The 15,242-nt window shown below is 50.4% G+C and overlaps 1 protein-coding gene across 10 annotated transcripts in view; it reads right to left on the bottom strand.

Annotated features, from left to right (window-relative positions):
* Nucleotides 1-852: 852 nt before the first annotated feature.
* The window catches only part of TOX2 (TOX high mobility group box family member 2), a 135,072-nt gene continuing 120,682 nt past the window's right edge, over nucleotides 853-15,242 (bottom strand). For 9 of the 10 annotated variants that reach the window (XM_058685691.1, XM_058685689.1, XM_058685693.1 and 6 more), the window contains 6 exons: nucleotides 8,734-8,973; nucleotides 6,119-6,346; nucleotides 5,592-5,672; nucleotides 4,519-4,914; nucleotides 3,694-3,824; nucleotides 853-1,233 (listed from right to left, as the gene is read on the bottom strand). In XM_058685691.1, coding sequence (XP_058541674.1) covers nucleotides 1,197-1,233; nucleotides 3,694-3,824; nucleotides 4,519-4,914; nucleotides 5,592-5,672; nucleotides 6,119-6,346; nucleotides 8,734-8,973 — 1,113 coding nt within the window. In that variant the 3' untranslated portion in view covers nucleotides 853-1,196. The remainder of the gene's footprint in view (nucleotides 1,234-3,693; nucleotides 3,825-4,518; nucleotides 4,915-5,591; nucleotides 5,673-6,118; nucleotides 6,347-8,733; nucleotides 8,974-15,242) is intronic. The other variant, XM_058685687.1, reaches the window with a different exon arrangement.

Here is a 15,242-nt window from a genome sequence, read left to right as displayed (position 1 = left end):
CCCCAGGCAGATGCGCCCTGCGCGGCCAGCCCCCCGCCCCCATTGACAGCCATCGTCACCGGCAGGCGTGTGTGGGCACCACTGCTGTCCTACTTCTGCAGACGTGACACGGAGGTGCAGTCGTCCACACAGACCCTCCCCTCTGGGCGAGTAAACGGCAGGTGACGCTGAGCCCAGATGCCGCTGGCGTCGAGGGCAGAGCTGCTGCCACAAGGCACCTCGGAAGGCCTGGGTCTGGCTCGCCAAGCGCATGAAGGAACAGACCGAGTTTCAACTTTTCGGAAGTTTTATTAGAAAGGAACGGAGAGAAGCACTGGGTGCCGGGACGGACACCCGCCAGGGCCAGGGAACAGCTGCAAACAACACTAAGAACCAAAACCCAAACCGAACCCGAAAACCACACACACTTGATGATAGACTGCATTTCTGTTCTCAACTTTTCTCCATAAATAGACAAAGGTCGGTGTTGGCAATTTTAAATAGACGGATGTAGGGTTAAGAAAAAAAGCGCAACGTCTCCCAGTGTGGCTACAAGTCGTCCGGCACGTGCTGCACAGGCGGGGAGCCGGTTTGGCCGCTGCTTGGTGCACCTCTCCCATAAGAGAAGACTTAAACAAAAGTGTGCTAAGGGTCATAGAAAATGGTTGTCACCTTAAAAGGAAACTACTCCCCTCCCCCACAAAATAATCTCACAGCTGTCTTCACGGTTCTAAAACACTTAGTCAACTACTTACGTGGAGGCAATAGTCTAGACGTTTCATAATCTTTGTTCACACTGTAAAACCGCATGTGCACGTCTGTGGCCGGGCGGCCCCGGGCCCGTGCATCTGGGGGTGGGTTTCTGTCAGAAGGCGACCCCTCCGGGGGCAGCCCACGCGAGCCTGGGCTGGGGCCAGACGTCCAGACGCAGAGTACGGCGTGCAGGGCGAGGAGCGGGGTCCACGGTAACCCTGGAGCAAGCAGGTCGGGGGCAGAAGGTTCCTGCAGGTTCTTTGGGCTGGCGGCGGGGCGGCGGGCTGCCTCTGCAGAGTCTGGTGTGAGGTGGAGGAAGAGACGAGGCCCCGGGGCGTCCGTGTGTCACTGCCGTCTCCTTCCGGTCACCCCGCTTCCTGCCAAGGCTCCCCTTCTGCTGTGGGCCCTTCAGGCTCGGAGCAGTGCCCCTCCAGCAAGCCTCAGGGAGGAGAGGGGAGGCGGGATTAGGTGAGGTAGAGCGATTTATCCCTGGGGAGCAGGCTGGGGAGAGAGGAGGGGCTGTCAGAGCCGGGGGAGCCCAGCCAGGCGCCCTCCGGCTCCCAGGGACCTGAACGCACGCACGGCCTAGAGCGGACGGTGCCAGGCCACCTGTTCGCTAGCCTTCACCCTCACCCTGGATGCGCTCGCTGCCCCTCTGGAGACCACTGGTCCCTCCCTGATGGGCCACCAGGCAGAACCAAACTCCCCTCCTGGAACCCCGGCTGGGGACCATGAGGTCCTCAGCGCTGGGGAAAGGTGGCTGTGAGTGCCTGTCCTTCAGAGAAGGTGTTCCAACAACACCCCAGCTCTCAGGTCCGTGTGGAGTCGGTTTCCATTTGTAAATTCCACATGGAATCCAAGGAGGGCAGGAAGGTGCCTTCTGTGTTTTTAAAATAGGACGCTCAGGGCGCGTGGGTGTCTCAGTCAGTCAGGCATCCGACTTCGGCTCAGGTCATGATCTCACGGTTCATGGGTTCAAGCCCCGCATCAGGCTCCATGCTGACAGCTCAGAGCCTGGAGCCTGCTTCGGATTCTATGTCTCCCTCCCTCTCTGCCCCTCCCCTGCTCTGTCTCTTAAAAATCAATAAACATTAAAAAATTTTTTTTACAAATAGGATGCCCATCTGTGAGAGCGGGAGACCTTGAGGGCCTTGTGCCAAGTGACCTAAGTCCGAGAAAGATGAGAAAGACCAGTATCAGATGATCTCACTTACATGTCGAGTCTAAACAAACCCCAAACCAAGCTGATAGACACAGAGAACAGACTGCTGGGTGCCAGAGACGGGGGGGATGGGTAAAATGGGTGAAGGCTCCAAAGGTATAAATAAACTTCCAGCTCGAAGATGAATACGTCTTGGGGATACCATGTACAGCAGGGGACCTCGGTTACTAATACTGTATTTTTGTACATTTATACGCTTGAAGGCTGCTAAGAGAGTAGATCTGAAAGGTTCTCAGGACAAGAAAAGAATCTGTAACTCTGAGTGGCAACAGATGTTACCTAGACTCTCTGTGGTGATCATCTCCCAGGAAGCGCGAGTCTGATTCGATCACTCTGTGGTACACCTGAAACTAATATGCCAGTTCTACCTCCACTTAAAACATAAGTAAAATAGGGCACAGCTGTGGGCTGCCCTCCGTGTTGGGGGGAAGCTCGGACGCATTCCCTAATGTCCATCGTAGAGCCCCCAGCCCCACACTCTGACTCTTGGGAAGGGAGCCCGTGGAGGGAGGGTCTGCACCTGCCCAGGTAGGGGGACAGGAATTCCCGCTGAGCGCAGTCTGCCCACCCAGGCAGAGCCGGGCACTGGCCCTCAGCAGCGGGGCACGAGCCCTGTCTGCTCGCTCCCTGGCGGGCTTGGCTGGGTGAGGAACAGAGAGGCCGACAGCCAGGCTTAGGCGCAGCTGGAGCCCGGCCACAGAGAGCACCTCCTGTCCACCAAACATGACCATCCAGACTTCCAGGGTGTGGGGCTGCTGCTGGGACCACATACCCAGGGTGTGGCCACAGGGTTAGTTCTTGCCAGGGGATGGCAGTCAGGGCTGGTGGGTAGAGGAATAAGGTGACATCCGTACCCCGTTTCCCTCTTCTGAAATGAGGGGTCACTGTCTCTTGGGTCAGGAAGACCTTCTAGAGGAAGGAAAGTTAGCGTGGCATTGACAGGCTAAGAGGCTGAGAATGAAGGATGGGAGAGGAGGTTGGAGGACGAGGTCCACATGAGGACCAGGGACCAGCCAAGTCGGGGGGGGTGGGTGTCAGAGGGGGTGCTGGGCTGCAGCGGGCGGTAGGGGTACCAGTAAGGTCTGAGGCTCCCCGTGTTGGCCACTTGGCCCCTCTTGCTCGTGCCTCCCCCATACCCCCTCTCCTGCCCTCCCCAGAGAGCTGCCCGGGGGCGGACGAGACCTGCCTTGCCTGGGGGCCACACCCCCTGGGGCAGCCCAGAGCCAATGGCTGACAGACATGGGTACAAAAAGCCCTAACCTCAGAGCAAGACCAAGTCTGCAGGGCCATCTGTGGCCGAGCTCCGAGCTCACGGTGGGATCAGGCTGAAGTGAGTCTGTGGCTGAGCTCTCTCAGCTCCCTCCGGGGCCCTGTCCTGCCCCTCTCCCTTCCCTTCTCCCACAAGCTCTCCCTCGGCACCATCGAAGGCACCCGCATCAGCTCTGCTTCCAGGGAACCTGACTGAGGACAGAGGAGCCATCGGTGAGTGTCACATGGTGGCACCGGTGAGACAACCAGGACGGAAGGAGGAAAAGGAAGACTGAAGCTGGCCCCGTCTCCCAGGCCCTGGCGTCAGACCAGCGGAGTCCTTCTGGGGTCTTGCTTCGTCCTGTGTCTTCTCGCAAGACTGCGGGCACCCCCGGGGCACTCCCGCAGGGCTGACAGTGACCCGCAGAGCCTTGCCCCTCCCGTCCCCTGGCAGCCCCGGGGCTGCGGCGGAGGCCAGGGCGAGGACCCACCTGCACGTGCTGACGCCACACTCCGTGCTGGGGTAACTGCTGTCCCAGTCTCCGCTGCTGCTTGGGGGATTGGACGGGCCGGGTGAGCGGGATCCGGACCCACTGGGGAACTCGGAGATGTGAGGGAAGTCCTGCCCAGGGGAAAGGAGGCAGGTGAGCAAAGGGGAGAAAATGGGGTGCACATCTCCAGCAGCAAGCAGGGGGTGGGAACTCTATGTGCCTGAGGGTGTTCACGGAGACACTTCCTCCGGCCTCTACAAAACTTCCACTCTGCCTCTCTGCCTGGAATGCTTCTTCCTTCTCCCTAGCGGAGCACCTTCTGGAAAATTCAACCCTTCTCCTGGCTGCATCAGCGGGGTGAAGGACTCTTGCTTTCGGGGCCTTTCCTTTTCTGGCCTTGGTTTCCCAGTCTATAAAATGGAGTTATCGTGCTGAGCCACACAAGTCTCGTAAGAGTATCTGTGGAACAATCAGTGGGGTCAGACTTTGAAGGCGCTGGGGAGAGTCAGGGGCTGGGGCTGGTCTGGCAGAAGCTGCATGGCTTTCAGCCCCTCGGGCCAGAGAGCAGAAATGGACAGAGGAGAAGAGGAGGGCCTGGGACATCCTAAGGATCCAAAGCATCTGTCTGGGAACTCGTCAACTGTTCACTGTAGCCGGTGTATCTCGGGGAAGGTATGCTAGAGCCAGTTCATAGATGTGACTGAGGTTCAGAGAGAGGTAAGGAGCCTAGGTTGGGGAGGGGCAGGGCCAGTATCCGAAATCCCAAGCCACCTCCCTTCCCCATGAGGGGTCCTGAAGGGCATGTTCCTACTGGGCTGTCCTTACCTGTGGCCCTGGAGGTGAGGGGCTCATAGCCAGCTGCACCTGCAGTGCCATGGGGGTGGGCAGGACAGGAGCCTGGGGGGCTGGAGACATGCTAACAGGCGGACTGAGGAGGGCACCCTGGGCATGGGGCGGCAGCGGCAGCTGCTGGTGCAGCGGAGGGCTGAGAGGGAAGGAGGGGGGCGGTGGCGGGGACGCGCTGAGGCCAGGCAGCAGTGACTTGGAGCCCAGCGTCCGGGCAAGGCTGGCGGGAGAGGCCCCGCTGCGGAAGGCCTGCAGGTCCGATGGCGTCAGGAAGGAGGCCAGGCCCGGCATGGCATAAAGGGGCTGCTTGGGTGGCAGCATTTTGGCCGGTGGGTTTGCCTGAGTGCCCTTGGTCTCGCCCTGGTCTGGGGAGCTCTGCAAGGAGACAGACACCAATTATTCTGGGGAAGACGGATAAGCCAGAACTTGGGCCATGAGACCAGCAGGGTCTGCAAACCACTGCCATGGCCACTGGCTGGCTCTCTGATCCCTTGGCAGGGAGCTATGGGCTAACCGGAGGTAATTCTGGGTCCTCAGTGCACTTGGCTCTGACCATCCAACCACCTCCTGCACTAATCCCTGGGGTTTCCCTGCCCATGAGGCCCATACTCCTCAGCCTGGCCCGTGAGGCCAGCACCATCCAGCTGGGACATCCTCTATTTATGCTCCTCTACGGCCTCTATGCCTTTGCACGTGCTATTCCCTCAACTTGGAACACCCCCCCTCCCCCCACCCGACGCTTTAGGGCCTAACCCACCTGCCATGTCCTCTAGGATAGCTTTCAGACAACGCCCCTACGCTCATCATGTCAGGCAAGTTGCTTAACCTCACTGAACGCTGGGTTCTTGGAAGAATTAAATGAAACGAGATACATGTAAAGTGCTCAGCATGAGCGCAGCACATAGTAGGCACACCGGAGAAGTGACCACATTGGTCTTATCCACTCTCTCCACAAACTGTAGCTCTGACCGTTCCCATGGGCCTCAGTTCTTGCTCTATCCCTTGGGGGGTGCCACCCTCATCACGGCCGGGCCCACGGTCCAGGGTGTTACCTTGGATACGAGGCTGGCCCTGTAGGCTGCCAGAGCCTTCAGATACTCCTTTTTTGCTGCCTCGGTCTTCCTCTTGTAGGCCTGAAAGATTCAAGACATGGGCAACACTGGGGAGGGCTCCGGCGATCAGCCCGAGGTCCCACAGCTGGTAACTGGAATCTGCCTAGGGCTGGTTCTGCTCCCTATCCTCCCTGGACGCCCACGAGAGGAGCCATGGGCACACGGTAGGTGGGAGAGGAAGCTCTGGTCTGGACTCCAGACTCACACAGTTGGAGCGACAAGATGGACGGAGATGCTTATTTGTGTTTTACAGATGAGGAAGCCGAAATCCAGACTGGTTAAGTCACTAGAGAACGCAGCTGGCAAACAGCAGAACTGGAATAGCTTCCCAGCTTACAGATGGGCAAACTGAGTCCGGGAAAAGACCTCCGTAAGAGCGTCTTCCTGGTTTCAGACATTCCAAGTCTGTCACTGGCTCCAGGGCCTCAAAGCCTCAGGGGACAGTCCCAAAAGGGACAGAGACTCACCTGCTTCTGCTCCTCTCCCAAGCTGTCCCACATAGAGGCCACGATTTTGGACACATCTCCAAAGGTGGCACTGGGGTTCTGTCCCTTGATGGCGGCCTGAGTGTCTCTGAAGAAGAGCGCATAGGCTGACACAGGCTTCTGAGGCTCGTTGGGGTCCTTCTTCTTCTTCTTCTTTGGGTTCTTGGTCTTTTTTCCTGGGTCAGCCGAGGGTCTCTTCTCTCCGGACATCTGCGCAGGTGAGAGGAGTCAGAAAAACAGAGAAGCTGGGGGCCTCCTGTCAAAGGTTACCCACCCCAGCCTGAGGCAGAGGGGACCTTCCTCGGCACCCCACCACCTCCCTGTCTGACTCCACGCATGCATGGGCGGTGGTGGGCTGGCCACCACCCTGGGCTTGAACACATGGTCATGCTCCTCGCTCTCTAGGTGAGGGAGGCAACAGACATACGCACAGGCTGGGTAGGAGCTAGGAACTCCGGGGTTTGTGCTTAACTCATTAATGAAAATCAGCAAGGCAGCAAAGTTGATTCAAAGAAATATAAGCAAAACTGCCCTACAGAGTAATGAAACTATCGCTTTTGGGGCTTTTAATCTTTTCTATGGGGCAGAAGTCATTTGCATCTCTACAGGGAAAAATTCATTTGCCTTGTAATCAGACAAAAATTGTTTACATCTCTACCACTTCTTTCCCAAGTTAACATCTGACTTTACAGGGTGTAAAGTCCCCTAATCGATCATGAGTAATGAATCACAACAGCGGCACATTCTCCCAGAGGACCGGTAATTCTGGAGCAAGCCTGCTGGACGATGCTGTGGTACGCCACTGAAAGAGCGTGCAGCTGTTGTTCAGGGCCCGATTTCCAAGTTTTATATACATTTTTCTTAACAGCTCTCCTTTCTTGTGATCACAAATCATCCCCAAAGATGATCCTTAACCAAAGAAGATCAGTGTCTCCCGCCAATTTTCAGGTGTGCAACTTGGGGCAGGGGGCATAGTCCCCGGGGGCCCCTGTGACATGGCTGGATGGGAAAGGGGTTATGTGACTCGCTGGGTGTGGCCTCACTCTGGACACCTGGCCTTCAGGAGCAATCAGACTCCAGGACTGCAATCCCGTGAGTGTCGGACTCAGGGCTTGCAGGATGGGTACAGTATAGGGATGCTCACCACAGACCTCAGCGGGTCCCCAAAAGGACCCTTCAGGCCACACAGGAGGGACCAGGAACTTTGGTCAAAGGCCCTGGATCCTGCAATGAGGACTGTCAGCCTGCACCAAGCAGATGAAAGTGACGCCGGGAACTGATAGGGAAACCGTGGGCCACTGGACAAGATTCAGGCCTCCGAGTCTGCGGGACAGTGAGGGGCAGTCTGCAGCAGAGCCCGTTCTGTTCCTGCCTCTATGTGCAGCTGGCCGCCCTCCGGGCCCGGTTGTGTTCACCCCAGGAGAGGCTCTAGCAGGAGGAGGGATGCGGATATACCGCTGGATGAGGAAGAGATGACAGGGCACTACAGGTGGCCAAGAGCACATCAGCTGGAGCCAGACTGTGACCACCTCAGTCTGAATCCTGTTTTGGTGACGCTGGAGAAGTTACACAATCTCTCTGGGCCTCAGTTTTCCCATCGGCCAACTGGAGATAGATGATGGCACCTACCGCCAGGACTGTGGTGAGGATTACATGGATGCATACTTGTCATGTGCTTAGAACAGCGTCTGGCCCCAAGTGTCCGTTAAATAAAAAATAAAATAAAAACGGCTCCTGACTGGCCTACGGCAGAGACCAAATTATCCTGAGGATGAAGCTGAACCAGATCCAGATGCGCCTCCCCCTGCCCCCCCACCCCCTGCCCAAGCCCAGGAGGTCAGGGTCTCTGCTAGAGGGGACAGGTGCCATGGCTCCTGCTCCCAGGCATCTGCAGGGCCACCGTGTGGAAAGGGGTGAGAGGCCCTTATGAAGAAGGAAGGGAGGCGGAAGTTGTGGGATCAAGTTTATTCTGCCACGGGCTCATTGGGAGGCTCCCAGTGACAGCTTCCATCCTGGGCCTTTCTGGGCCTCTGTTTTCGGCCCCAGTAAAACAAGATGCTTTCCAACAGCCAGGGGGATTTGTCAGTGCAAAGAAAGGACAAGCCTGGACAGCTGGTGACCTCTCCCCTCCGACCTGTTCTTAAGAGGCAGGACCACCCATGACTCCAGGGATGTTGGGGGGGCGTGTCCCCAGTGACTGGGGTGGTGGTGTTCATTTTTAGTGCCCCATCCTGCGGTCAGCGCAGTCCAGAGATGCCTTCTGCTGGGCCACCCATTTTTATCAGAACATTTTCTCCTAAAAGGCCAATGTGGCCCCAAGATGTGACCCTGAGGATCTTGTCAAAGATGCTCAGCAAATTTAGCAGCTGAACCCAGGTATCCCGAGTTCCAGTCACCACCATCCCCACTGCCCAGGCGTTCCAGCCAGTGGGCCCCGTTCTACCTGCTGATTTTCCTCCTCCGTGTCTTCCAGCAAAGGGTACAGTTAGACCCTTCTAGTCTTGTCTAGAGGTAGGTGATGCCAATTTCCACACAGGGCCCACCCACCTGCTGACAGGAGGGCATCAGTTAGGGCTCTGCATCTCCACCCTCCCTACCTTGAAATGCGCTTCTGATTCCTCCTCCTGAGTTGAACTGGAGGGAGACGGCGTCGCTGACTTGCTCCCTGGGGGTGACGGGGAGCTGTGGGCGATGCCACTCCGGATGCCCATCTGAGAGATGAGCTGGGATTGGCTGAGGGCACTCATGTGGCTGGCCAGCATCGCCGGGCGGCCCAGGAGGGGCCCAGGCCGGCCTGAGTCGTAGGCAGCAACCTCCGAGTGGACCATCTCCTGGATCTAAGAGAATAGGACAGGGCATTGTGAGCTAGGGAGGACCCGCCGGCCACCATCACCTCTGCACCATGGGACTCAGAGCAGCGGCATGCAGATGAGAAGGCTGGGGGGCTCCACTCCCAGCTGGGCTTCCCCAGGCTCCAGCGGTGGGGTCGGGGGGTGGGCAGGGGTGAGATTCGGTGTACCCAGGGGCAGCCTAGAGCTCCCTGACAGTTTGCCTTCTGTTGACATTCACCCTGGACAGATGGTTAGCAGTTCAGCCCTCGCCAGAGAGCTCAGGCCAGCAGTGAATTGATCATTTTACTGATCATTTTCTATTTACTGATACTGAGTCCTCCCTCCTAGAACACGGTGTGTCTGTTCATTTACTCGCTATGCAGCGCTACAGCAAAGAGCACAGGTGCTGGAGGCTGGCTGTGATTTGGATCCCGGTTCAGCCACTTACAAGCTGCGTGACCTTGGCCCAGTTATGTAACCTCTCTGTGCCTCAGTTTCTTCATCCAAAAAATGCAGATAATAATTAAAACTACCTTTTAGGTTTGGGTAGGACAAAATGTGCCTGGCCCCTAGTAAGCCATATATTGTGTATAAGTGTTTGTTAAACACATAGAAGAAATAAATCCCTTAATAAAGCTTTGTACTTTTCTTCCTCTAAGTCAGTAATTTCCTTATCAAATCTTCCCTATGATATTTCTAACTTGTTATTTTTGGAATATAAGAAAGCTCCTGATTTTTACATACAGGCATTTCTCATACTAAATACATCTGTAGAACGGTGTGTTCTTTTCACCTAAATATTTTATATATACACGCACACACTGTTGAGTGAGGCATAACAATTTGCATACTCTATAATTATTTTTATTTCCTTTTTTTTAAAAGATTTTATTTTTAAGTAATCTCGACACCCAATGTGGGGCTCGAACCTACAACCCTGAGATCAAGAATCACATGCTCCACCGACCGAGCCAGCCAGGCGCCCCTATTTTTATTTCCATTGCATCTGTGGTTATTTTTCCTTTTGTTAATTTCTCATGTCGAGGAGCTGTTTTCCTCCCATGTTCTCTTCATTAGGCAAGTTCATGGATTTCCCATTTTATTATGTGGGAGGTTTTTTTCTCCTCAAAAGAATCCAATTTCTTTTTTTTCTAATTAAAAAAAAATTTTTTTTAATGTTTATTCCTGAGATAGAGAGACAGAGCACGAGCAGGGGAGGGGCAGAGAGAGACACACACACAATCTGAGGCAGGCTCCAGGCTCCGAGCTGTCATCACAGGGCTCAATGTTGGTTTTTGTTGGAAAAAGAAAACTGTCTTCATTATGGATTGAATGTTTTTATGAAATTTTTAAAAGTTTATTTATTTATTTTGAGAGAGAGAGAGGGGCAGAGCGAGAGGCAGAGGGAGAGGGAGAGAGAATCCCAAGCGAGCTCTGCACTGTCAGCAGAGAGCCCAATGTGGGGCTTAAACTCACAAACTATGAGATTGTGACCTCAGCCGAAACCAAGAGTTGGACACTTAACTGACTGAGCCACCCAGGTGCCCCATGAATGTTATTATTATTATTATAAAGTGCCTCCTTTTGCCTTGAATTCAGTGGAATCTGATCGGAACATCGCCGTCTTTGCCTGGATGTGTGTTTGTTTGATTTTGTCTGGTATGTCCTCAGTTCTGAGGAACTTTCTTTTTTAGGTTTGTCCTCATTTCCATTTTCTGGGGGTTATCTTTGGCCAATGTTGGCGTTTGTGTTATGTGCTTTTCGAAAGACTGATTTTCACAGTATTTTCCGTGGTTATTTTAGTTTCCATATTCTCTTTAGTTAATTCTGGTAAGTTACCTACATATATACTTCAACTGTCTACTTTGTCCACATTTTAACATTAACAGCATATAACTGGGATAATGTTATCATATTTTTAACCTATAGTTTTTGTAGTTAAATCCTCATTCCCAATTATAATACTGTGAATGCATGTTGCTTTTTTAAAATTTCCTTCTCAAAAAGTTTATATGTTTTAATTATCTACCAAAGAACCAGTTCTTATATTAAAAAAATAAATTTGACAAGTTTTCTGATTATTAAGTTTGCTTTCCTCTCTATTACTGTTGACCTCGGGTATCATAAGTTGCTTTTTATGTAGCTTTTCAAATTAAATAATTTATTTACTTTCACATTTTATTTTCTTAAGTCATTTATTTTGAAAGAGAAAGCGAGCACAAGCAGGGGAGAGGCAGAGACAGAGAGAGGAGAGAGAGAAAGAGAGGGAGAGTGAATCCTGAGCAAGCCCCATGCTGTCAGCACACAGCCTGATGCAGGGCTCAAACTCATGAACCATGAGATCATGATCTGAGTTGAAATCCAAAGTCAGATGCTTAACCAACTGAGCCACCCAGATGCCCCTCAGATTTTCTTTTCTAGTAATATTACTATCTAGGGCAGAGGTTCAGACAGGGACCATTTGCAGAGAAATCTGGAAATATGTAGAGCCATTTCTGGCTGTCACAACTGGTCTGTGTGTGTGTGTGTGTGTGTGTGTGTGTGTGTGTGTAGTTGGTGCTACCAGCATCTAGCAGGTAGAGGTCAGGGATGATGCTAAATGTCCTACAATGTGTAGAATGCCCCCTCCACACACACACACACCCAAAGAGTTATGTACCCCAAAATGTCAGTAGTGCTGAAGTTGAGAATCCCTGCTCCATAACTATGATTTTTCCCTCATTGTATACCACACAAATATTTTAAAAAATATTCTACAGTGTTAGGCAGCGGGGGGGGGGGAGGTTGCCTGGATGGCTCAGTTGGTTAAGTGTCCAGCTTTGGCTCAGGTCATGATCTCACAGTTCATGGGTTTGGGCCTCACATCGGGCTCAGAGCCTGGAGCCTGCTCTGGATTCTGTGTCTCCCTCTCTCTCTGCCCCTCCCCCACCTGTGCTCACTCTCACTCTCGTTCTCATTTTCTCTCAAAAATAAACATTAATTTTTTTTTTAATTCTACGGGGCACCTGGGTGGCTCAGTCAGTTGGGCATCCGACTCTTGGTTTTGGCTCAGGTCATGATCCTGGGATGGTGGGATCCTGTCCCACGTTGGGCTCCACACTGAGCATAGAGGCTGCTTGAGACTCTCTCTCTCTCTCTCTCTCTCTGCCCCTACTCATCCCCCCCAAAATAAAAATATATATTCTACAACTGAAGGGTTGTTTGTTGGTTTTTCGTTTTGTTTTGTTTTTTTACCTTAAGTTATTTGGAGAGGAGTCTTCATTTAATATATTCTTTTGTTATTATGGTCAGAAAACATGACTCCTAGAATTTTATCTTTTTGGTATTGGGGTTTTCATTATGGCTTAGGGGTATGATGAGTTTTTGTAAAATGTTCATGTGTATCTGAAATCGTGTTTATGCTCCAATATACACATTTCTCTATATGTCTATTCAATCAACTGTTTTGACTACTCTAGCTGTGAGATTTCAAGAAAAATGAGTTAAAGCAGCTCCCACTGCTATTGTGTTCCCTTCAGTTTCTCTATGGAATTTAAACAGGTTTCTTCACATATACTGATGTGACGCTATTCATTCCCATAAATGTTCCAGAATGCTATATTTTCATGATGGCTTCTTCTTCTTAATAAAAAAACCCCAGTATCTTTGCCTCAATTAATGTTTTTATTTTAGATCCAACTTCACCTGTGATCAGTACCTCTATTTTCCCACTGTTTATTACTGTCCTTCATCATTTTAAGTGTGCATCTTGTGAACAGCACGTAAGTAGATTTTGGTTCTGAGTTCTTAATATAATATATTGTGAAATCTATATTTTATTATTATATTAATCATAAAGAAGCCCAGGAAACAGACTTCAAGTGAACTACTTCAAAGAGTAGAAACTTTTACAAAGAATTCAATTTAAAAATGGGCAAAGAACTTGAATAGATACTTTGAAGACTTACAAACGGCCAACAGGTACATGAAAAGGTCCATAACATCACTCATCATCAGGGAAATGCAAATCAAACCCACAATGTGGCACCACCTCATATCTGTTACAATGGCTATCATCAAAAATATATGAGATAAAAGTGTTGGTGAGGCTGTGAAAAAAAAAAAGGGAACCCTTGTGCACTGTTGGTGGGAGTGTAGATTGGAGCAGACACTCTGGAAAACAGTCTGGAGGTTCCTTGAAAAATTAAAAACAGAACTACCATGTGATCTGGCAATCCCACTTCTGGGTATCGATCCAAAAGAAATGAAATCACTACCTTGAAGAGAGATCTGCATCCCCGTTGTTCACTGCGGCATTATTTACCATAGCCAAGGCATGGAAACAACCTAAGTTTCTCTGAACAGATGAACAGACAGAAAGTGTGGAATGTATGTACAATGTTATTTGGCAACAAGCAAGAAGGAGATCTGCCTTTTGCAACAATATGGATGGCCCTTATACCAAGTGACATAAGGCAGACAGAGAAAGACAGACTGTGCTCTCCCTCATGTGGGGTCTAAAAAAGCCAAACTCAAAGAAATAGAGAGTAGAATGGTGGTTTCCAGGGCCAGGGGCTGGGAAATGGGTGAAGGCGGTCAAAGGGAATAAACTTCCAACTACAGCATAAATAAGTTCTGGGTACCTAATGTACAGCACGGGGATTATAATTAACAATACTATATTGTATACTTGAAAGTCGTTAAGAACAGAGATCTTAAATCATCACACACACAAAGGTAATTATGTGAGGGGATGCAGGTATTAACTAACCTTACTGTAATAATAATTTCACAAAATATTTGCATGCATTAAATCATCATGTTGTATACCTTAAAATAATATACGTTAAATGTTAGTACTATCTCAATAAACCTGGGAAAAAAATTTAACTCTGAAGAAATAAGAGTCGAAGGATTTAAAATCTCTAAACATCCCTCTTTCCACTTCCATGCGTAAATACCCTTCCTTCCCTGAATCTTAAACAGAGTCTGACATTATTTCCTCAAGGGCAAAATGGCCTTGGGGTTCTGTGTTTAGGACTTGTTTTTTCATTTTTCTTCCCAGCAGCGTGCTTAGAATTCTTTAGCCAGAGATTCCTGACTCTGTAATTTCATATTTTGCCAACATTTGATAATGGCAGACTTCTGAATTTTTGCAAATCTTCAAAGTGCGAAATGCTCTCAAACTTGTTCTAATTTGCATTGTCCTGACTACTAGAGAGGTTGAACACCTTTGCATAAGTTTACTGGTCATTTGGGTGTCTATTTATACTGCTCTTAGAGTGTAAGCTAGTAAGGTAAACATTTCAGGAAGCAATGATAATACCCAGGTACACTGAAGACATGTAATTCGGTAACTTAGCAATTCTATTCTAAGATATTTATTATAAAGAACTTTCCCAGATGCACAAGAAGAAATAAATACTGCAGGATAAATCTCAAAGACATTAGAATGGGCAAATGATTGTCCTTTCGACGGACTGCTGAGCACGGCTCTTGGGCCTCTGGGGTTATCTGTGTCTACAGGAATGTGTGCCTTTGTCTTTGACTAGGCTATTTTACAACTTTGTAAAAAAATGAAATTAGTGCATCTTTTTCATTGTTACATTTTTTCCAGTGTGGTAAAATACACACAACATACAATTTACCACCTTAACCAATTTTTTTTAAATTTTTTTTTTCAACGTTTTTTATTTATTTTTGGGACAGAGAGAGACAGAGCATGAGCGGGGGAGGGGCAGAGAGAGAGGGAGACACAGAATCGGAAACAGGCTCTAGGCTCTGAGCCATCAGCCCAGAGCCCGACGCGGGGCTCGAACTCACGGACCGTGAGATCGTGACCTGGCTGAAGTCGGACGCTTAACCGACTGCACCACCCAGGCGCCCCTCACCTTAACCAATTTTAAGAGTACAGTTCACTTTCCCATTGTTGTGCGGCCATCCCCACCGTCCATCTCCAGGGCTCTTTCCATCTTGCAAAACTGCAACTCTACCTATAAAACAATAACTTCCTATTCCTCCCTCCCTGCAGCCCCTGGCAACCACCATTTTACTACTGTGACATTTGGCTACTATTCTATGAATCTGACTACCTTAGGTGCCTCCTGTAAGTGGAATCATACAGAATTTGTTCTTCTGTGACCGGCTTATTTCACCAAGCAAAATGTCCTCAAGGTTCATCCACGTTGTAGCCTATACCAGACTTCCCTTCCTTGCATTATTTAATTTCTTTTCTTCTTTTCTTTTTTTAAATATAATTTATTATCAAATTGGCTAGCATATAGTGTATCCAGTGT

This window comes from Neofelis nebulosa, chromosome 9 (genome assembly GCF_028018385.1).
Source record: "Neofelis nebulosa isolate mNeoNeb1 chromosome 9, mNeoNeb1.pri, whole genome shotgun sequence".
NCBI lineage: Eukaryota > Metazoa > Chordata > Mammalia > Carnivora > Felidae > Neofelis > Neofelis nebulosa.
This window is presented reverse-complemented; position numbering and strand designations above follow the sequence as displayed.